This window comes from Solea solea, chromosome 20 (assembly GCF_958295425.1).
Source record: "Solea solea chromosome 20, fSolSol10.1, whole genome shotgun sequence".
Lineage (NCBI taxonomy): Eukaryota > Metazoa > Chordata > Actinopteri > Pleuronectiformes > Soleidae > Solea > Solea solea.
Genome location: NC_081153.1, coordinates 16,324,582 through 16,346,178, shown reverse-complemented (window position 1 = coordinate 16,346,178; position 21,597 = coordinate 16,324,582). Strand labels below are relative to the sequence as shown.

The 21,597-nt window shown below is 38.6% G+C and overlaps 3 protein-coding genes across 10 annotated transcripts; all 3 read right to left on the bottom strand.

Annotated features, from left to right (window-relative positions):
- Positions 1-1,137: 1,137 nt before the first annotated feature.
- dnajc8 (DnaJ (Hsp40) homolog, subfamily C, member 8) lies at positions 1,138-5,027 on the bottom strand. Its single transcript, XM_058619633.1, has 9 exons — positions 4,893-5,027; positions 3,465-3,566; positions 2,874-2,930; positions 2,710-2,776; positions 2,477-2,571; positions 2,319-2,390; positions 1,937-2,028; positions 1,689-1,764; positions 1,138-1,598 (listed from the first exon to the last, which is right to left on the bottom strand). The coding sequence occupies exons 1-9, from the start codon at positions 4,959-4,961 to the stop codon at positions 1,476-1,478; spliced, it is 753 nt and encodes a 250-aa protein (XP_058475616.1). The 5' UTR covers positions 4,962-5,027; the 3' UTR covers positions 1,138-1,475.
- Positions 5,028-5,690: 663 nt separating this feature from the next.
- On the bottom strand, positions 5,691-14,790 carry LOC131447674 (heterogeneous nuclear ribonucleoprotein R-like). Of its 8 annotated transcripts, none has more exons than XM_058619628.1 (15): positions 14,326-14,790; positions 12,918-13,078; positions 12,306-12,424; positions 12,115-12,222; positions 11,906-12,019; positions 11,553-11,729; positions 11,307-11,442; positions 10,949-11,154; positions 10,693-10,842; positions 10,480-10,601; positions 9,845-10,383; positions 7,040-7,877; positions 6,851-6,913; positions 6,462-6,597; positions 5,691-6,280 (listed from the first exon to the last, which is right to left on the bottom strand). In XM_058619628.1, the coding sequence occupies exons 2-12, from the start codon at positions 13,072-13,074 to the stop codon at positions 7,843-7,845; spliced, it is 1,863 nt and encodes a 620-aa protein (XP_058475611.1). In that variant the 5' UTR covers positions 13,075-13,078; positions 14,326-14,790; the 3' UTR covers positions 5,691-6,280; positions 6,462-6,597; positions 6,851-6,913; positions 7,040-7,842. The 8 variants fall into 8 exon arrangements, with proteins under 8 accessions (XP_058475611.1, XP_058475612.1, XP_058475610.1 ...); XM_058619629.1 differs by having other exon boundaries at positions 7,817-7,877; XM_058619627.1 differs by having other exon boundaries at positions 6,851-7,877.
- A 148-nt stretch (positions 14,791-14,938) lies between these two features.
- Positions 14,939-17,405, bottom strand: atp5if1a (ATP synthase inhibitory factor subunit 1a). The gene is made up of 3 exons (XM_058619634.1): positions 17,232-17,405; positions 15,310-15,422; positions 14,939-15,226 (listed from the first exon to the last, which is right to left on the bottom strand). The coding sequence occupies exons 1-3, from the start codon at positions 17,301-17,303 to the stop codon at positions 15,085-15,087; spliced, it is 327 nt and encodes a 108-aa protein (XP_058475617.1). The 5' UTR covers positions 17,304-17,405; the 3' UTR covers positions 14,939-15,084.
- Between the last annotated feature and the right edge of the window lie 4,192 nt (positions 17,406-21,597).

Here is a 21,597-nt window from a genome sequence, read left to right as displayed (position 1 = left end):
GAAAAGGTGTTAGTGGTGACATTAACAACGTCTGTTAATTTCAATTAAGTCGAACAAACATGCACCCTGAAACTGAGGAAGATAAATGGAACTCAGCCATCATTCATTTAATTATTAAAAGCTAAATATTTTCAAAATGGCTGCTGTGTTGTTGTTGGAACTCTGTGAATTAAAGGTTAACCCCCTTATCCTGCTGAGACTCTTGGCTTAATGGGGATGAGGCAGTTGCTCACATGAATAAGCTTATTGCCCACGTGCCGTGTATAACATCACCTGTCGCTCTTTGCCAAAGGAAACGACAGCAAGACATGCTGGCCAAGAAGAGCACTGTGAGAAAAACACACTTCAGGAGCCACCACTGCCTCCCAAGAGTAAGTGCACAGTGAAAACCAAATAAACAGGACAAAAAGATGTTACGCAGCAGTTTCCTAATTGTAAAATTCTCCACCTGCAGCAGACCACCACAGCCAGAAAACCGGCCCCAGCAAAGGACGATTCCTTCTTTGGAGCGTTTCAGGGCCTCAGCCTGGACGGACTGGTGGGAGGCACTAATGCGTCCCCTGCTGTGGCTGCTCCTGGTCCAGGTGCAGATCAATGTAAAGTCATGTGACTTCCGACATTTGAGGACAATCAGACAATTGAAATGATTTTGTGTACTCAAGGGACCAAAAGAGAAGTGCTCTTGGAAGAAAGGTAATGTTAGATGGACAATAAAACAGGTTTGCTTTGTCAGTGAAAGGTTACCATGTCTTTGATATCTTTCTGGGTTGCTTTAAAAAACACAATAGCGCTTCACCCACTGTAGTCTCTGTCTGAAGAATTTGGATGTATTTTTGAATGAAACATTAAACTCGTAAAGTAATGTACACTGGACATGTATCATAATTTGTTTTGTAGTTGTAGTTAAACCCTAAGCATTTACAACAATTGTATTCAATTTTCCCTACAAATATAAAGTTATGTGCTAAAGGGTGACAGTGTGTCACTGAATTAATTGGGTATAATGACACTAAATACAAAATATAGTGGTTTTACCAGACAAGGTAATGTCTACATTTATTCCTGCCGATATATAATAATAATGGTCATCTACAACTATAGTTGATGATTCATTTAATCATTGCAGACTCAGATTAGTAAGGCTGGCTTGTTCACACCTTTATTTAATTTTAAAAAATAATGGACATAAAGAACAAAAAAACAAAAACAAACCAAAAGCACATTTTCCTCGTCAGTTAATGAAATGGATGATGCATCATTTCTCTTTCTTACATGTGGCAGATATGATCTCTGGGTCCAGATCACAAATATGTACATTAGAAAACAGGGTACAAAATACAAGGATGTTGTAGGACGAGTATCCAGATGGCGACTATACAGCTAACTGCAGACGACAGGGTGAGGATACACAGAAGTGGAGGCTTTTCTTTAAATGTTGCGTGAGTTTTAATCTCGTGAAGTCCAATTTTACTGCATCATTCCCTTTGCTCCATCTTGACTTTTGGGGGCTTGAGGAAAGACCTGTTCTTCTTCTCCTTGGTCTTCTTGCCTTTGGCCTGGAAGTTCCTCCAACTGTCCACACGCCCATCTCTTGTTTCCTGAAAAGAAATTGCAATTTAAGAAAAGCTAAAGCAAAAATAATCTTTTTTTTTTTTTAAAGGAAAAAAGCAGTAAGCTGAAGAAAGCACCTCAAAGTTTTTCTGCCATTCTCTATCTCGCTTTGCTTTCTCTGCCGTCTCGATTTCTTCCTCTCTTGCCCTTTTCCTGGTGAATTTAAGAGAAAAAGAAATCCATAATAATCATGTTAAAAATGTGTTTTAAATGAAATATTACAGACAAAAATGACTTTAAATGAGGAGGATAAAGGTAGGTTAACATTTATGTCTTATAACACAGCAATAAAAAGCTCATGAATATATTACTGTATGTTATTTACCTTTCATGCATGTCCTTTGCTTCCCTTTCCTTCCTTTTAATTTCAAGCTCTGCGAATAGCTTCATTGTCTGTTTGTACACCGCTTGCTTGAACTGCAAAAGGACAAATTAAGTCAATGTGGAACATAATGGACATGACTATGACAGTAATTGTGTGCTGGTAATCAATCCTGAAATTGACGAGGAACATTTCCAGGAAATATTGGCCCTACAGTACATTATAAAGCACCACCCAAATATTTGGGACAAAACACAATTTCTTAATCACACCAATACAATCTTATCAGGTTAATTAATGCTCACCGCTGTAAAATATTTAACATCACAAGTAACACTATGTTTTGGCTTCGGCTAGATTCCTTTTTGTGACTCCGTTTTGTTACCATTTCAGGATCATCCTCCTCCATATCCAGTGGTTTCCCTTCTTTCTTCAACTGTTTCTTTTTCTCCTTAACCTGTTGAATGGCAGAAAATAAAATTACCCAACGACTTACCGTTGAGGAGAGCTAAGAAACATGACGTCACAATGCCACTCACTCACCATATGCTCCACATATTCCTGTCCAGCGTGGACCACGTCTACGATTCTCTTCTTCTGTTCGGGGTCTAGTAAGAGTTTGTATGCCTTGTCTACAGCTAGAACACAGGGACATATTCGGGGGGGATTAATCTCACTATGTACTAGTTGAAGGTAGTGTGATCAAGAACATAAGCTTGGATGTGCTATTTACATAATTTACTATTACATATTTACCAGTGGATGTAGGAATTTACCTTCGAAGGCTTTCTGTGACCTTTCCTGGTCATCCTGATTTTTGTCTGGATGGACCAAGATGGACAACTGCAGTGAAAAAGATAAAAAGATTAGCAACAAATATACTGCACCGTTGCACAATCACTACGACGACAAATTGTGTTTGCTCAGTTGCTTTGCTTACTGCTCGAAATCTCTTCTTCAATTCATCGTCTTTTGCGTCTGGGTCAATTTGCAGCACCTGAAAATTAAATCAACATTTCACTGACAGTCGGATTTGTTCTAAATAAACACCCAAAGCACGGTCGTATGCGGAAATCCGGGGTTTTGGGGCAATGGGGACAACATTATCATGATCTGATCAAGGTTTCAGTCCAATGACTGTGATTGAATTCAACACATTAGGTAATTAATTTTGGTGTTTTTAAGCTGGGGAGGGACACCCTTCTGATTCTCATTCTGGGAAATAACAGCAAATAGTGTTTAATTGAGAGATTAAATTACAAGTTTACCCTTTTTACAATTAGCAAAACCAATAACATTATCACAATTTGTCAAATAAAGATATAAAACTGCCAAGAAAAAAAAAACTGGTCAGATTTATGTTTTTCCTCATTTATTAGAGCATTCAAGTCAGAACATTACATATATTATTAGATTTTAATTGTTTTTTTTAAACACACACTGTTCATGACCATGATTGTTAAAGCATTCTCACAATGTGACTTACACACAAGAGTGCACATGAGTTCTGAACCTACACGTGTTCACTCACCTCAAAGGGATTGAGATTGAAGTAGGATGAGCCAGGTCTGAGCAGTCTTTCTATCTGCTGCTTGGAGGTTAACACGGAGTCTCTCTTCTCTATCTGTTTTACCTGGTAGAGAAGAAGAACCACAGCAAAAACATTCAAAATACAAAGCAAATCGTTATATACAAAACTACTTTTAGTAGTCATAATTTGTCCCAGGATTACAGATGATGAAACAGAATCTGCCAAGTGAGTTCCATCCACTGTTAAAATAAGCAAGTTTTTATTTTCTTACTGTATTTTTCACTTTTAAACTGCCTTTACTGTGTATTCTCATTTTAACTGAGACTTTAGATTAGTTTGGCATTCATTGTGGACAGCAAAGAAAGAATTTCAAAGTACAGGTTTCCTGACAATAAACTTATCTGAATCTTTATTTACTTATGTTTGTTGGAACACATCCAGTGAATACAATAAATATTTTTTTTAATAGTTTTAAAATAACAAATTGTGCATCATTTATTTAGTGTGACCTGCCCTTACATTTGAACAATGACTTGATAATGACAAGAACTGTAATAAAGAACTTTGAACAGTAGAGGGCAGCATTACACCTCAATAACGTGTCAGAAAATGATCAGAATTAGACGAACTCTGATTAATGTTATTGATAAAACCTGTATTTGTCCGACTAGTTCATGTCTATAAATACCTGCTGTTATAGTAGTCATTCACGACGTGCTTGAGCATAACATACTCGAGATGTACGAGTTAAACTCATTGACAACTTGCTAATACAGAATACTTTCAGTCACATCATTCCAGTCCAAACACTAATAATCACAGAATTTGACAGACGTAAACACAAGCTGATGATACCCTAAGTATCACCAGCTCTGTAATGCTCTATAAACTATATATATGTTAACTAAAAAAGATTTAGTTTATAGGAACCCTCATCCTAAATCTGGACAGTTGATGCTTATATTATTAAATACATAAGAGGACTAGCAACGTCATTCATAACTGAAAGCACTAAATGTCACAGAAATGATTTTCTGTTCTCAAAAGCAACTCCCCGAGGGCCATCTGACACATACTCGATAAAATACTAAAATAACAGTCCAGTCTCTAATATTGACCTTAATTTGGCCTTACCATATGCACTACACTGCATCTAAATTAAGGGTCAAATGGAAAGCTAACTACAGCATATGCTTATAAAAAGTGGAGAAGAATCCAACTCCACACAAGATAATATTAGCTGTTGAATTGCTAATGTTAGAAAGAGGCGGGTGCTCGGTGAGAGTTAGCTTGTTGCTGCTAGCTGATGTTGACGTCTCAGGCCTCGCAAGTGGTAAACGTAAAATCCGCCGAGTATCAGAGCTGAGCCGACGTGTGGGGAACAGACGACCGTTTAAAACACGCACGTTCAAACAACCTTTGTCGTACCTCCGTGTAAAAGTGTTGAAATAAATCATCCCCAGCAGGCTGAGAAGGCTCTCCCCCGGCGGCCGCCATCTTCGACTGGTTTACGAGTGACGTACAACAGTCACGTTACCGTGCGGCCACTCTGATGAAAAGTTGTCATTCTGATACAAAAACTAACTTAATAATAATGAATAAACGCCGGTGAAAACATTTAAAATTAGCATTTTGAAAAGAAAAAAAAGACAAAAGTAAATGAAATCCTAGATTGATAATAAAATGCACATAAAATGTTTTATTTTGACGGGAAGTCACAGGAAGTAAAAGAGAAATAACTTCCGTGGCGGTTGTCGTATTGTGCCCACACGATTCTTAGATTTTTCAAAGGTCATTTTAACAAATTATACTGGTCATCGAGGGCTGTAAACACACCCATATAGATTCATATTACCGTTTAATGTTGGAGGCACATTAAAAGGTTAAACTGCTCGGCCGAACAAAAACACCCGAGTTTTTTTTCGTAGCTCATCCACAAAGTCGTGCAGTAAAAAAAATAAATAAATAAAATAAAACAAATAAAATAACCTCTACAAATGAAGTGCATTTTGCAAATCCTGCCCACACATGCAGGGACAGCCCTTTAAAACCTGCATCAGCACCAGTTGTGTTTACACGTTCAAACTATCCAGTTGCCTGTGAAGTCCATAACAAGACAGCTTTTGTTTACATATACTGAACTTCAGAGTACCTTTTCCTTGAGTAAAGGTTGGTGGTAAAATGGTGTGTGTGTGTGTGTGTGAAATAATACTAATACACAGAAACTGTAAATATGCACACACACAAACACAGGTTTACTTGGTGAAAAAAATATATTGAACAATCAAGAAAGTGAGTAGATGTCCCTTTACAGCAGGGGTGTCCAAACTTTTTGGTGTGAAGATTCCGGGGGCCAATGGATCCTTCAGACCTTTTTTAACCATAAAAAGTTACAAACAAAAGCACTGTTTTATAATAATTTTCAATGATCATTTTTAAATGACAATGTAACCAAATCTAAGCCATGCAGGAGTGAACAAATGAAGTCAGATAACATAATAGGAGGTGAATTCAGGTATCCTTTTGTCACAGCTGGGTTGTGAACCCACAACTCTGGTTTTAAGGCACAACTCCTTACCAGCTGCGCTAATGGAGATGACACGTGACTGGGGCCGATTTTCTGTCCCAGTCCGTCCCTGGACATTAATAACACATTCTAAATCCGAAGCTGCAGGCCGTACAAAATCTTACAGAGGGCTGTGATTGGCCCACGGGCTGGACTTTGGACACGCCTGCTTTACAGTAATGATCTTTAGCTGGATGAGGAAGCAGCAGTCTGCTGGACGGAGCTCTGGACCGTGCACATCAGCTGTATCCTGAAAAAACATTAGAATATAGGTGTATGTAGGTATTTCTCAAGATTAATTGACTAAATATTACTATTTTTGTTACAGTAAATGCACTTTCCTCTACAGCTTATGAATATAAAAAATGAATGCCATAAATAAAAGCAGACTTAATCCAAAGTAGATGCAATTATCCACACTCGCTTCTCACCTCTCCGACTCTCAGGAAGCCACTTTGAGTTAGCACGGGTGCTGGACCTCAAGAATACCTTCAGATCAGTCTGAAGGATGATTCACAGTGATAGGTCTCACATGCACCTTGAGGAGAGTCATCTTCAGACTCAGAGCTAGAAAAGGGCCACACAGAACGAATCTTACTCACTCTCTTTGTGTCAGCAAATTACACATTATATTTGAAAAGGATATACGCCAATTTTGTGACACAATGGTTAGAAGTATTCTGAAAAATCAACTTGCAAAACTTACTCTGGGATGTAATAGGCCATACATAGAAAACAAGGACACCGAACAGTTTAAAAATATAACAAAAATAAACATGACCAGCATATCTGAGAATGAGTTCAGAGTGAACAATCTTACCAATCTGTCCCTTCCATTTGTGTGAACTCATTCACATGGATGGGGGGGCAGCTCCTTTACTGCCTGGTGACAAGAGGCAACATATAAAGACAGTTCTGGCATGAGTTCTAGCTTTTGATGGCACTTCAAAAACAAACTGTGTGTGAAATGATACAATTAGCTAATGTGGTCCCTACATTCCACTCTTACCTGTGTAACATAAATAATGCAGCCTTCTTACTGCCATCTTGTGGTGTTTAAGGGTAAGTACAAAATTTCGAAGCATATCCATTGTTCCAAAATCTGCCAATTTCACCAACATTGAAGCCAGTGTCCCTGCTGCAACCTGAGTACATTTTAAAAACAACTCCTTACATTAACATTTACCTATCAATCAACACATTAACAGCTCTGAAAATGGCCAATAAATGCTGCATTGGATGTAGGAACAATGGCGCACGATTCGTGCTGTTGATGATCTGCACCCTCTAGCGGTACAGGAGAGGTAGTGTCCACACCCACCCCTTCATTGACAGAATGTATGCAGACAGCTTAGGTGATTTTGGTCCAGTAAGCCAAGACAGGCAACAGGTGCTTGCAGGGTTTATAACGCTTACCAATTATTTGCCTGTCTGACTTCTGGTTGCTAAATCCAGTCTTTAACAGTCATATGGCTCTCAATATTGTCCTTGATTTTTAATATGCCTTAAGGAGAAATATGTGCATTCTTCTTGTGGACTTTTATCCCAAAAACATTCAGGTAGCAATCACTTCAATGTTTCCAATGATTCTTCTGTCAACTTTAGTGAGTTGCATTTCACATTACCAGGAAAAAAAAAACTACTAAATTAATAGGCTTTGATTTGCAGTACAGAACATAAGTAGTTAAACAACAAAAAGGACAGAGTAGGATTATGGCTAGTGTTTCTCCAGTGGTTAAAATTAGCTACAGGAGAGGAGACAGTACTCTGTGCAAGGCTAGCTCACCCTTGAGTACCGTTCAGGTGAGTTCCTCATTCTAGTGGTGCCGCCCTCAATGCTTCTCCACCTAGGCAGGTTGGAATAAGAGGACAGACACATGAAACATAATACAATAATATCATGGTATGAAAAGGCAGTTGCTAAAAACGCTAAAAAAGAAAATGCTTGCTATAGCAGAAAGCACATTTTAAGAATTTTAACCCTTTGGATTGTCAGATCCTGAGTGTCTTCAAAAGCAGAGAAATGTTTAGATGATTTTGGAAGTAAAAAATGAATCAGACAAAGCTTGGCATACAAGTACAAATCCAGACAAATGTGCAGTCCTAATGAAAGCTTGAATATAAGGACCATACTAGTGCAGGGAAACACCTTACTAATGTCCAAGATTGTCATCTGTCAAGATTATGTGGACAGGTGCACACAGCATATGCTTCAGTAGATGTTAGAGGAATACATATGATAAAAAAGTGACCTGTAAAAATTAAGCATATTTACTTATTCTTGCATTGTCACGTGACATCCCATACAAATGTGCACAAATCATCAAATTTCTTAACAGTTAAATAATCTTGTACATGAAGTACATTTCCCAAACAATCTCTAGTTGGCTGTGACTGGACAATTGTTGTAGGATCTCCACACAGTGATAATAATTTAATACTTTTTAATAGTGATAATAAGTGGTGGTAAATTTCCTATTAAATATTATCCTTCTCTTCAAATCAACATAAAGTAAAGGTTAGGCTGTGGTTAACTAAACCATACACTGTTTACATGAACACACACTTTTTTTTTTTGAAGACAGGCACAATCTTGGGCAATAGCAGGAAGACAACTTTGTCTTACTCGGGCCTTTAATATTTGCCGATATTGCTCAAATATTTACTGTACAAATTCTGATTGCAGGAAATGCTTATAGTTGGGTGTAACTTGCACTGTAAAGTAAAGGGTTAAAATCCTGTAATCATTGTATTGTCCAAACACCTTTCAGTTCTGTCAATGCTCTTGTCCCGTTGTTTGCACAATTTCAGGCTTTTGTGGTTATCCTTTGAGGCAAAAAAATTTGACTTGGAAAAGAGGCTCTTCTTCCAAATGTGAGAATTGAGGTAAAAAAAAAAAAAATCAAATCAAATCAAATACTGAATGACAACACTGAATTTGAGTATCTGACAATTGACTGATGCTCAGCTGAGTTTTATTGAAACGGAACAAACGTAAAAGTTATAAATACAAAGACCATCAGAGAACAAACTGCTGTGGCTCTTAAGGTAAGCCAAACCAAATTCTAATGGAAAAGTTCAAAGAAAACATAGGAAGTTATGGTATCAGTTTAAAAAAAAACACAATTTGTCTAACTCTAGAAATGCTAGGCAAACACATTACAAAACTTTAATGTCTTCCTTCCTGTGGATTCTTTTCTCCACCAGTGCAAAATAATGAAGTATGAAGCACTAACGATATGCATTTATTTACAAGCACGTCCCTAAGCAACTATGAGAAACCACAAATAAAGGGAGTACAAGAAGGAGAGGGGAGGGATGGGGCATGGACAAAAACCTCCTGCAAGGCAATATCAATATTTAATGTCCTCTCAGACTTTTGAGAATGAAATGTCCACTTTTTTTGTAAATGTTCGTTATTGGCTTTAAAAGAATCAGGAACAAAAAGTAACAATAAAAGTGTTTAGAGTGTTTTTTTTAAAGACACGTCCCAGTGTAACCGTAGGAGTAACAAATGATTCACCACAACGGTTACTTTCATTTCTTCAGCCAAATGCCTTTCCAGCCAATAATCGTGAGCCAATTCTGGGGTCTGTCCATTTTTCTGACATATATACAGACTTTTATCAAGATGACGAATAAAAAGTGTTTCAAAAATTGTGGCCAATCTCCTGTTGTTGTTTTTTTTTCTTTTTATTGTTTTTCTCTTTTTTTGTTGTGACTTTGCCAAATACCTTTTGGTGCATCTACTTCCACTGCTGCCCATAAGAATCCTGTGAAAACTCCATGGTGTCATTACTGTAACCATAGTTACCGGAATAGTCGGCCCCTTGCTGCAGGGGCTGCTGGGCGATGGGCTGGGACCCCCAATTCTGTTGGTTGTTGGTCTGGCGGCGCTTGGAGTCAGGCTGGTTAAACACATCTGCCTTCCTTTTCCCGCCGACATTTCCCCCGCGGTTGCCTCTGGCGCCACGAGGACCGCGGCCTCTCGGCGGCTGGAAAGGGGCTCCACGACCACCTCGGCCACCTCTCGGACCGCCAAGGGGTGGCCCTCTTTGGGCGTACCCTCCCCGGCCTCGTACTGGTGGTGCTCCGCGAGCCCTAGGTGGAGGTGGCCCTCCCCTGCTCGGACGGGTACCACGGCCCCTCATGCTGTACACATCTTCGTAGCCGTAGTAAGGGTCTTCGTAGCCACCACGGTAGTCATGATAGTCGTAGCCATAATAGTCATCATAGTAGTCTTCATATCCATAGTAATCTGGTGGGTAGGCATAACCCCCTCTGCCACCACGACCCCTTCCTCGGCCTAGTGGTGGCATGCGTGGAGGTGGGTAGTAGTAGTAGTCATCATACCTGCAGTTGGGTGGGTTGCGTTAGATTTATTAATTCCTTATTTGAGAATAGGTAAGACAGTTGACCTGACCCCCCACATGTCTCAGAGTGACTTACCCTGAACTCCTGGTAGTCTGCCGAGCTGCTTGGCGCTCTTTTCGCTTCTTGTCTGGGGGCTTTGCCAAAACAATTTCAATTTCCTCTCCTCCTAGCTCCTTCCCATTCATTTCATCCATTGCCTTAACCAAACAGAATTAACTGTTACAATGACATAACATCACTTAACATTGCAAAATACTTTGTTTTAAGAATTGAAGAACAAAAACCCACCTTTACAGCAGCATCCCTTTCTTCAAAATGAACAAAAGCATAATCTTTAAGTTTCTTTACCCTCTCCAGTTTTCCAAACTGGGAGAAGGTCTTTTCAAGGAGCTCTTCAGTCACAGCTGTGGCCAGCTTCCTGACGAAGAGCACCTTCACCTGAAAAAGGATTGAAAAAACAATTACCATATTGAATGCTGTAGAATGTGGTCACAGTTGTCTGAAAAATAAACAAAGAAACCACACAAACACAAGACTTGCAAACCTTGGCCATGACCTCTGGGTCTGGTTCAGCAACAGGGTCAGCCCACTCCACAGTGACTGGATTCCCCCAAACCTTGATCTTGCCACTCATTAAGCGACGGCGAGCCTGTGCTGCAGACTTGTGGTCCTCATACTCCAAGAAACAGAAGCCACGGTTCTTCTTCTTGTCATCGGGCTGGTGGTACAGTATCACCTCCTGGAGACCATCTGTAAGATCAAACAATCATCTCCATCAGATCTCTAATTTCCTGGTAAAGCAAATGCTGAAGCCCTGCCTGCACCAGTTTTTATGATGATTATCCCACAAGAAATGGATTTTATTTGGATTGTTGAGACACATCTCTGCATTTCAAACTGACCTGTAAGTTTGCCAAAGTCTTCCAATATACTTTCTCTGGTCTTGTTCTTTGGAATTGATCCGACAAACAGTCGATTGTTTGCAACAGATATGCACACTCCCAAATACTTGCCAGGGCGGATTTCATGGTTATCACACTACAAATAAGAGGCCAACAACGGTGTGAAATACAATGTAAATAAAACAGCAAATTATTATATGAAATTTCTGCAAAAAACATTTTAGACGTTTATGCCAGGCCACTTACAAGCTTCACAGCCTTTTGTGCATCGTCCTTATTGCAGTATGTAATGAAGGCATAACCTCTATTCTGACCAGAGAAAGGATCCATCATTAACCTGAGGTCCCAGATTGTTCCAGCAGACTCAAAGAGAGGCACAAGCTCATCTTCATACAAATCTCTGGGGATTTTTCCAACAAACACCTGATGGAGATGAAAAAGAAGGTAGAAAAGTGTAAGGGTATTTGTGATGTACACTGAAGACAAAAACACTAGGGATTCATTATGAACCATATAAAGTAGACAAGGACCAACCCGCTCTCATACAATATAAAGCAGTGGAGCCTGGAAAAAAAAAGACTGATCCATCACTGATTTACCTCAGTTCCAATCCCTGGTTGCACTCCTTTGAAAATATCCTCAGGTGGGGGACCGCCATATTTTCGCTGCCCTGTTGTGACATCTAAGGTGTATCCTGTTCGGTCCAGTAGAGCCTGAACAACATGAAAAATAAACCACTGCCCAAGCTTCATGCTTCAAAGGCTTATTTATACAATCACTTCACATACAACAAAGTGACTTTATTTACCTTAATTTTCGCCTCATCTGGGCCCTTGGTGGATTCTTGTACTTTACTGCCTTGTTTTTCTCTCTGTCTATAGGTCTTCATGACTCCACAAAGGAAAGCACTTTTGTTCTAGATTATAACACAAGAGATATTATTTTTTAGAAATGCACATACAAAAAAACTGGACAATGTAGTGCCGTCCATGTGCTTACCTGTACGTGGGACAGATCGCTCTCTCTGAATTGCTGCAGCACAGTGAGTGCTCCCTCCTCGTTGAACTCCCTTAATGCATCAATGGCCCTTTCATCCAGATCAGAATACGCAACCAGGCCTACAGATACAAGGAATGGTCACCTGAATGACTCACTAGCCACTCTTATTTTTTACAATGTTGATGTAGGAATATTTTTCTTACATAAAGAGTGGCCTAACAACTTTGCTCTGCAATTTAGGTGCTCCGTTGTCATACATTTTGGCAGGTTAGGCACCTGGCTGCAGTAGTATTATTACAATGTTGCAGCACAGTGAATGAGATGGCAGAACAGAAAGCATAAACTATGTGAATGTTTTCTGCTAACAAGAGCCTGCTAACTGTGAGAAATAATCACCTGCAAGCTCCAACTATGGCTCTAAGAGTAAAGATTTGCAGACCATGGGCCAAATTTAGTAACACTCAAATCAGTTTTAGATCAGTTTTCTCTGAAGGCAACCCCGTTATGTGACAAGTTATTTTTTCATTTGAGTAACCTTGTAATGTTTTATGATACTGTGAAACAAAAACATTCTCCAAAACTTCTCTTGGAGACAAAGTAAACATCACATACCTGTCTGGAAGATGTTGTCAAGACTTTCAGCCACTTTCTGCGTCAGCCCAGCATCAACGAGTGTCTGGTAGTCATCTGTGTGTTGGGCTGTCACATCCATGGGCTCTTCTTCCTCCTTTAACGGAGCAGAACTACCGTTCACCTCAGCGGCAGCCATTCTCCTGTTACATAGCAACCAAAAACAACACATTCAGCAATTCATCTTGAAGCAAAATTACATAGATTTAATTATGCAGAAGTGAAATGTTCCACTTAAACTCTGTAAAACTGTTATTGGTTAGGGTCACTGCAATTTCTCCTAGGAAGCTAAAAAGTGATTTCTGATTGGTCTATAGAAATCGATACAAATTTATAATTTCTCCACATGTAGCTCCTGTTCAATCTTATTATTACCATTCCATTGTTGACAAATTTCTAAAAGAAATATTATCTTTTGACTGAACAATGGTTTCAACTTGAGTTGCCAATTTAACAAGGTCTTAATATGATATTTGACATTTTAATTAGGGCTGCAACTAACAATTCTTTTTATGATCAATTAATCTGTTGATTATCTTCGAATATTCATTTGGTCCATAGACTGTCAGAAAATGTTGATCAATGTTTTTCAAACCTGAATACAATGATAACAGAACAAAATTATTCCGTTTTAATTGTTTCTTTATTATATGGAGCAAATAAACCAGAAAATTCACATTTAAGAAGTTGAAAAATCTGAAAACGTATTTTAATTCTTAAAAGAAAACACACACACACACTCAAACCTTTTATCAAAATATTTAATTTAATAAATTTAGTAATCAATTAATTATGGATTATTTGTTCCAGCCCTAATTTCAAATCAATTATTACATTTAATATTTTCCTTATGGTTCTTCTATTTCATGTAAAAAAAATTATCTTGTTAAGTTCTAATTTAGCAAACTGCAAATATGAAAAATACCATTCTCTCCCATATCCTCCATGGTATGGTCTTCCATACATACATTTAATAATCTTTTTCTATTAATAAACGATTACAGAAGAGCACCATAATAATAACACAGCAGAAAACACGTTTATCACCAAAGCACTTTATTCATGTTTAGGTACTGTACAGAAACAAAACCCGGTCAAACTACAGACAGCCTGCGTCCCGCCCCCCTCACATGCCGCTCACTAGCTCACAAACGATGTATTTCCATTTTAAATACCTGTGCACGAGAACTTTCTGGACTATTTCCACTGTTACATGCATTTCTCTCTCACAAAATTCACGACAAATCCTTAAAGACATTCTTGCGGCGAGACGACGGGATAATAGGTTACCGCGCCGACAAGCTAGCGAGCTTATAAGAAGGCCTCGCCGTGCAGACACATTTAACAGATCAAACACACACGCTGCAAACAGACAGTTAGCGCAACTTACCAGCCAAATTCTGAAAACTGACTGTCGTGTGTGTTAGAGCCTGGTGCGATTGAAATGTCGGACAAAAATAAATATCTCAAATGAAGAATTCGTTACTGTCTGGCTTGAAAAACAGATTTCCAGACAGCTATGGTCTCGTCGTCGACTCGCCCGAACAACGCCACCGCTCAGCAATCATCGCGAGATTTGTGCGAAAGGAACGCACAAGAGGGGAGGGTGTGTTCGCTTTTAATGAGCCACCGTCAGACTGTCTGAACGAGCGTCCTCCAATGACCCAACGAAAACTGACGCAACGTTTTACATACAATGTTGTTACACGTGGTATACAAGCAGCTCTGATTCAACAGCAGAGGAATTGTGGACATTTAAACCCCAGCTTGGAGGCTTTGCTTCTCAAACTGAGCGGGACTCGCCGTTACCGGGAAGAGCAGCGAAACATAACGAGCGCTTCTTCACATTGTCTAACCGAGGAGGAGGTTGAACTTGGAATGGCATGACTTCAGCCCAATGAAACCACTTTAGTGCGCACGATACACACAGGTTCAGCCTCATTGTTCTAATAAAGCTATTCAACGCATAATATACGACATACAATGAGTAAGACACGTTCAAATTGTTTCAGTGAATATGCATAAGTATTTCATTTATTTATTAAAATTTTCATGCCATTGCTCTGAAGTACGATACAGGAACTGTCACAGCTGACAGTAAAATCTATATCTTATGATTAACTTGGCAATGATGTGGATGGACTCTGCTTCAGTCATCATGTTTCAGCTTTCTAATTTTGCCCTTGTGGCGGTCGATCTCCTTCTGAAGGCGCTCAATCTCCTTTTTGTGGTGCTCGATCTCCTCTGCGTGATGCTTCCTCAGAGCTTCTATTTGCTCCCTCTCCTTCTGCCTGCAGGTTTAAAGCAAAGTGAAAAATTAAGCGGGTGAAATCCTGATGGAAAACCAAGGATTTAAGTTTGAGTTTATTCTTACTTGAAGTACCGCTCCTCCTCGGCTGCTTCTCTCTTTCCAAATGCACCGCCTGCCTGCCTCACAGAGCCGCCTCCACCACCACCTTTGCCTGCTCCACTGCCCAACTCACCAAGCTGGAACAAGCAGAGAAAATTACAAATTAAAAATGTATTTCATTTGTTAGATAAAAACCATATTTAATTTTGAGAACCATCTCAGACAAAGAGGTTAACTTTAGCTAAAACTGATTTTGTTTTGTGGGATAAAAAAACAAACATTGGGTGACCATGGCAGTTGTTTGTGATCTCTGAGTGCTTTCTTTAGTTATCTCTGCCAAAGCAGTAATTTACGTTTTCGGCCACATTCGTCAGTTTGTCTGTCTGAATGTGAGCAGCATTAACTCAACAAGTAAAGGAAGGACATAAGCAAACATCTGAAAGAAATCTAGATATCTTTAAGTTATGTAGATATCAAAATTGGGTTTGAGTTATTTGGTTTTATTTTGTAGTTGAACATTTGCTCATTTAGTGCACAATTGTCATTAAAAGTCATTAAACCGGTTTACTTCTTTAATTCAAGTCTAGTATCAACACTCTTAAGAGCTTCACTTTGAATACAAAAATGCAAATGAATACTAGGATGCTTTTGTGATTTTAATGCCCTCCAAGGTTAAAAAATAAAAGTGACACTGGATGGTATACATATATACACACAGGTATACATATATATACACACACACACACATACATACATACATACATATATATATATACATATACATACATATATATATATATATATATATATCAATATATCAATAATAGTCAAGCACCATCTACTCCACAGTGGTGGCCCCCCCCCAATCATATTCAGCCTAGGGCCCCATAAAGGCTTGGGCCGGCACTGGTTATGGTCCAAAGTTATTTGATTTTGATGGTCATTTGAGGAAACTGATCAACTTTGACAGAAGTGACTGATTCTGAGTAGTGTTGGGAATCACAGGGTACCTCACGATATGATACATGACCTATGATACCAATAATATTACGATACAGCTATTCTGTGATAATCAATATATTGATACATGTCTGACTCAAGAAAACAAAACGTTTGTGAAAAGTTAAAAAGTGCAGGATTTCTCTACTTATTCAAAATATAGAGAATAAAGTGCATTAAGTCTATGCATTGGAGCAGCTTTCTACGCCATTATTCCACCATAAACTCCCTCTGCTCCCACCCAAGTTTCCCTCATTCGTTTGAGCAGCGCCACCACAAGGAAACATCAAGTAGCCACGGCTGGCGAGTGAAACTGGCAGGGACTGTTTACTAGGAGTGCCTTAATTTGTTCATTAAAACATCGATATTTAGCCCTGGCATATCGATTATCGTATTGTACGAGAAAGGATAACGATATATCACCAAATCGATATTTTGACCCAACCCCTCTTTTCATCAATTGAATATCATTCCACATATTTCTGAATTACTGTAAAATAAATTGCCTATCCCATTACAAACATTCATCCATCCTTTTAAATATACTTTTCACATAGTTTTAGGGTTAGGGTTGACAAAGACAGTAGGTGCTAATGGACATTGTTGTTTATACTAAAATTAAATTAGTGTCCAAGCAGACTTCTGTCTTTTAAGGGGAAAGAATATAATTGTCTATCATTACATAACACCAGGGTTGTTGTTTTTTTTAGCAGAGTGGATAACTACTGTATATTTAGTATTCTATTGAGCCATACCAAATATATACACTTCGATGCATTTATGGTTATTTATTATTTATTATTAATAGGCCACAGAGCAATGTGTCACCTTACAGCTACTAGCTTACCTCTAATTCGTCCGATAACAGGTTACTGTCTGCTGAATGTAGCCAGCTAATGCTAACACTGTAAAAAGTCTTCTTGTGTTAGCAGCCAAAAACACTTTACCTGATCAGAGAACATTCTGATTTGAGGAGCGATGCATCTCCTCAGGTTTACCCTCAGGAAAACTCCTGACATGGTCACTCGTACGTTGTTGAGGAGAGACAACAGCACAAAGAAAGAAGCTTTAGCTTGAAGTCTCACTGGTCTGAGCACAAAATGCGGAAATCTGAAGTAAACGTTTCACGTGGGCGTGGAGAGCAGCACGTCTGTTACGTAGGGGCTCGTTGCTGCCACCACGTGGTTAAGGGGGGGTTAGGTATCAACAAGACTAAAGTGTTTCACATAGAACTTTTGAGTCAATTGCAACACCGATTAAGTGTAAGTAGAATGGGTTTAAGAATATAAGTGAGTTGAGTATCAGATTTCTTCTTATACTGAAGAAGACTGCAGTCTCAATTTGCAGGTGAGCAGTTCGATCTTTGTGTAATTCTTTGAATTACTACAGCCCTGACCTTAAATGTAAAGGTTGGCACACATCATGGTGTCCTTGGATCTTTGTGTGGCTTTGAATCCAAAGTTCAATCCTCCTCCTCTGTACAGTTAATGGACTCTGCGACAGCTCGGATTGTGTTGAGATAAGAAATCAAGGGCCCTCCCTGACCTGGTTGTTGAAATGTTATTGTATTGCCTTTTCAGGGTTAAGAAAATGGGCTGTAGTATTGTATTTAAGTATTGTAATTTCTCTGGCCAAATAAGCATTGGCCAGAGAAATTATACATCTAAAGGTTTATTTATAAAAAATGTGGCATTATCACTTTCTGCAACCTTCTCTTTGTCAGTGGCTCTCAGTGAAGTTAAAGAGAAGGGGTGATGTTGTCATTGTGGATCAGCTGTATGAAAATCATGGGAAAAACCCCAGATGGTCTGCACCAGTAAAGGTTAAATAAATACAATAAATAAAAAGGTTAATGACATTAGGCTACTGCTTAGAGTTAAATAAGCATTACTTGGAGTAGCCTATAGGCTAACTACAAAAGAAAACAAACATAGCACTGCATTAAATATGGTTTTGTACTGAAGAATGACTTAAAGTCAAAATCAGCAGAGGTTTTTTTTTTACAGTGTTATAGTCACACACATCTCGTCCAATATTTAGTTGTTTTTTTAGAGATGCTTTTTCAGACAGCTTTAAAAGTGTGGGCAGAGAAAATAATATATACATGTAGACATATATGTAACAGTGTGAAAGAAGGTTTATATTTAAATCCAGCTAAAAGGGGAATACGCCATCTGCTGTCGTAGTTTGTAACTGCTCCTGGGATACGCAGCACGTTACTTAAGGTAATGTTGTCTATATCTCTGTATGAAATGCAATGTTAACTGTAGTATAAACCGAGTGAGAGTTGGGCTGACTGTGTGAACTTCTATATTGTGTGTCCTGGATTCATTTCGCCATGGTTTTGTGAGTCACCTCGGTGTATTTTTTATGTTTTATCACTATTAACAACTCGGCGCTAACGCTAATGCTAACGTTTGCTCGGTGCTATCTTTTCAGACCGAGCTCATGCTGTCCTGTCTACAGAGAAGGAACATTGCTGATTATTCTCTTGTAACCCAGGTACGACGATACAGGCTGTTCTCATATGGTGCGGGAGTAAATTATGACATGCAGATGAGCTGAATTGTTTTGTAAATGTAAGTTGTCTTATACTCAGTGTTATATAAGTATATGTAAAAGGCATAACTGTTCAGTGCGAAATAATTATATTGTCTACTTTTATTAATTTGTACACATTTTCTGCTTTTGTTTCATTTGTTTCAATCAATATCCACTACACGATCACAGTGAATATTGCAATTGTAACGGGTCACATTCAGACCCGGGAGAAGATCAACTGTAGGGGAACATTGTTGATTATTCTCTTGAATCCATGTGTCAAATAAACCTGCTGTGCTCCTGAACTTCTCCATGTGATTTCTTCAGGCAGAAGACACCATACGGTGGTATTTTATTATATAAAAAATAAATATGTATATTTATTTATTTATTTATTCGAATTAGGGCAATGCATATTCATCAACATGTCAGCATAGAGCAACAACGTAAGTATGCCGGAGTTAGCACAATAGCTAATTTTCATCCGTTGTCCTAAGGCAGGTTAGTACAGTAGACATTCAACAGGACATGATACAAAAGAATACATAAATCACAAGACATTACAAGTAAACCATAGACACAGACCATAGACAAGTTACATGTAGGTTAAGATTACAACTTTGGGGCCCAAGAGAAAGAAAGAAGGAAAAGAAAAAAAAGTGAGTAATCTAACTGTGAGTGCATGTCTGGTTAGTTTTCAACCATTGTTTCAGAGCAATTTTAAACTTTGAATTGCAGTTGCAGTCCCCTCTGGTCAATGCTCTGGTGTTTATTCGACTGCTATTTTTTTTACTTATAAAATCCATCAAGGGAGGGGGAGCAAGTTTATTTAAAACTCTAAAGATGAGGCAAGCATCCATGAATATCTGATAATTATCAAAATCCAAAATGTTATACTTACTTAAGATGTTACAATAATGATACTGTAGAGGCTTTTTATATATGTGTATATCTATATATGTGTATATAGATATATATGTATATATACAAGAAAATATAAAGTCATTTATTTATTATATTTTTTTTATTTATCCATCCACTTTTCAACCAATTATTTCTGTTGTTGTTCACTGTTGGCTTGAACCAACCAAATGTACTCTGGCCATTCAAGTGAGGGTCACCATGAAAATAGTTTTGACCTGTAATCTTTCTGATGGAGACTGCTGACATCCCTGTTTTGAGGACATGCTATGCTCATCTCTCACGTGTTGGATGAGACACATGCAGCTGCTCAATGGGAAGCTCTGCACAATGTGGTCGGTGTGAAGAACACATGAGTCATAATGGAGTCCCACTGATGATGAGCCCTCCCTGAGAGACAGTGCTCATCCCAGCTGTGTTGTATGAGCTCACTGAACTTGACATTCACCTCTCATTGTCTGAATCCAGCAGAGTTGATGGGCGATGAGCGAGCAGTAGTGTGGCGCTGCTGTGGTGACGGGCTGCACCATGTCAGGCTGTTGAAGTTCTGCAGTGACAATGATGATCTGGAAACACACATTTTGTTAAGTAATGCAACACCATGGTCTGTAAATAGGAGGATGGACAGAGAGTCAGAAGTTATAAAAACTTGAACACAACTTGCCCTGACATCGTAGGGTTAGTGTAGAGCAGGGGTCTCAAACTCGTGGCCTGTGGACCACGTGCGCCCCTGCCCAGTTGATGTCCTGCAGCCCCACTTTAAAATTATAATGAAAACTGGCCCAAACTGACCACAAGTGAACAATATTTTTTATAATGATAATAATCATACATTGTTAAATTTATTACATAATTAAATTCAAAATCTAATTATTTTTTGTATATACTTGTACTTACGTGTACTTATACTTGTCTAGTGTTTTGATTACAATTGTGTACATGATATTTTATTTCTGATCGTCTGTATTTTTTTGTTGTGAACTATATATATCAACACTTTTACTTTGAAATGGTGTGTAATATCATCCTAAACATTTTTTATTGCAACATCTTGATGGATTACCAAGATGTAATTCTAATTAATCACTAAACAGCATTTTCTTTCCCCAAACTGTTGGACTCTTTTCCCCTTGACTCCTGCCTGAACAGACGAGAAGTTTACATTTTGAGTTTGAGGCCCCTAGTGTAGAGACAGAGCCAGTGAAAAACCACATGTGCTTTGCTTTGGACATTCAGTTTTGAACACTGACAGATACTGTACATATATGCAATATTTCACACACTTACCAAACAGTAAAGCTCTTTTTTAGGATCACCTAAATTCATAATATTACAATAGTACGGAGTATGTCATTGTTGTCTAACGCTGCACATTAGACAAGCTGGATCCTTGATTTCTTGCTGTCGTGTCTTGTCTGAATCATGACAGAAATCTACATTCATCAACCCTGACTAAAGTTTTTCCTGTGTTCAGTTTTGTCCAGTTTTGGTGAATCTTTGTCCTCTGCTGTCACTGATGTCTGTTCTAAAATCCTGAGGTTTCTGTGAGTGCATTCATCAGTCAAAAATAAACCACAGATGTAGTGACACCCTGGAAACAAATGGTGGCAGTATGCTCTCATGCACATGGCGAGCATCTGCTATGTGTTGCAATGAATATGGAATCAGAATATGCTCCCATTCATATAACATCCAACAGCAAGTGTTGCCTTCTCTTTGTTTTAAATCGTTGTTCATATAAAACGAATGAATTCTGCTTTGCATCAATCACTGAACAGAGATATGCAACCCAACTATGACATATGTAAGAAAAAATAATTTTCCTTAAAAGATGGTGCACAGAAGTCATCG

What these genes read in the sequence shown, in the direction of transcription:
- dnajc8 (XM_058619633.1), bottom strand. Translation starts at nt 4,961, where the DNA reads ATGGCGGCCGCCGGGGGAGAGCCTTCTCAGCCTGCTGGGGATGATTTA. An exon ending in GTCACAGAAAGCCTTCGAAG is followed by an intron (nt 2,572 to 2,709) that starts GTAAATTCCTAC and finishes CCTGTGTTCTAG; the next exon opens with CTGTAGACAAGGCATACAAA. An exon ending in GCAAAGGACATGCATGAAAG is followed by an intron (nt 1,765 to 1,936) that starts GTAAATAACATA and finishes TAAATTCACCAG; the next exon opens with GAAAAGGGCAAGAGAGGAAG.
- LOC131447674 (XM_058619622.1), bottom strand. Translation starts at nt 13,074, where the DNA reads ATGGCTGCCGCTGAGGTGAACGGTAGTTCTGCTCCGTTAAAGGAGGAA. An exon ending in AGACTTTGGCAAACTTACAG is followed by an intron (nt 11,155 to 11,306) that starts GTCAGTTTGAAA and finishes TTGATCTTACAG; the next exon opens with ATGGTCTCCAGGAGGTGATA. An exon ending in AAAGGGATGCTGCTGTAAAG is followed by an intron (nt 10,602 to 10,692) that starts GTGGGTTTTTGT and finishes TGTTTGGTTAAG; the next exon opens with GCAATGGATGAAATGAATGG.
- atp5if1a (XM_058619634.1), bottom strand. Translation starts at nt 17,303, where the DNA reads ATGTCAGGAGTTTTCCTGAGGGTAAACCTGAGGAGATGCATCGCTCCT. An exon ending in TCAGAATGTTCTCTGATCAG is followed by an intron (nt 15,423 to 17,231) that starts GTAAAGTGTTTT and finishes TGCTTGTTCCAG; the next exon opens with CTTGGTGAGTTGGGCAGTGG. An exon ending in GAGGAGGAGCGGTACTTCAA is followed by an intron (nt 15,227 to 15,309) that starts GTAAGAATAAAC and finishes TTAAACCTGCAG; the next exon opens with GCAGAAGGAGAGGGAGCAAA.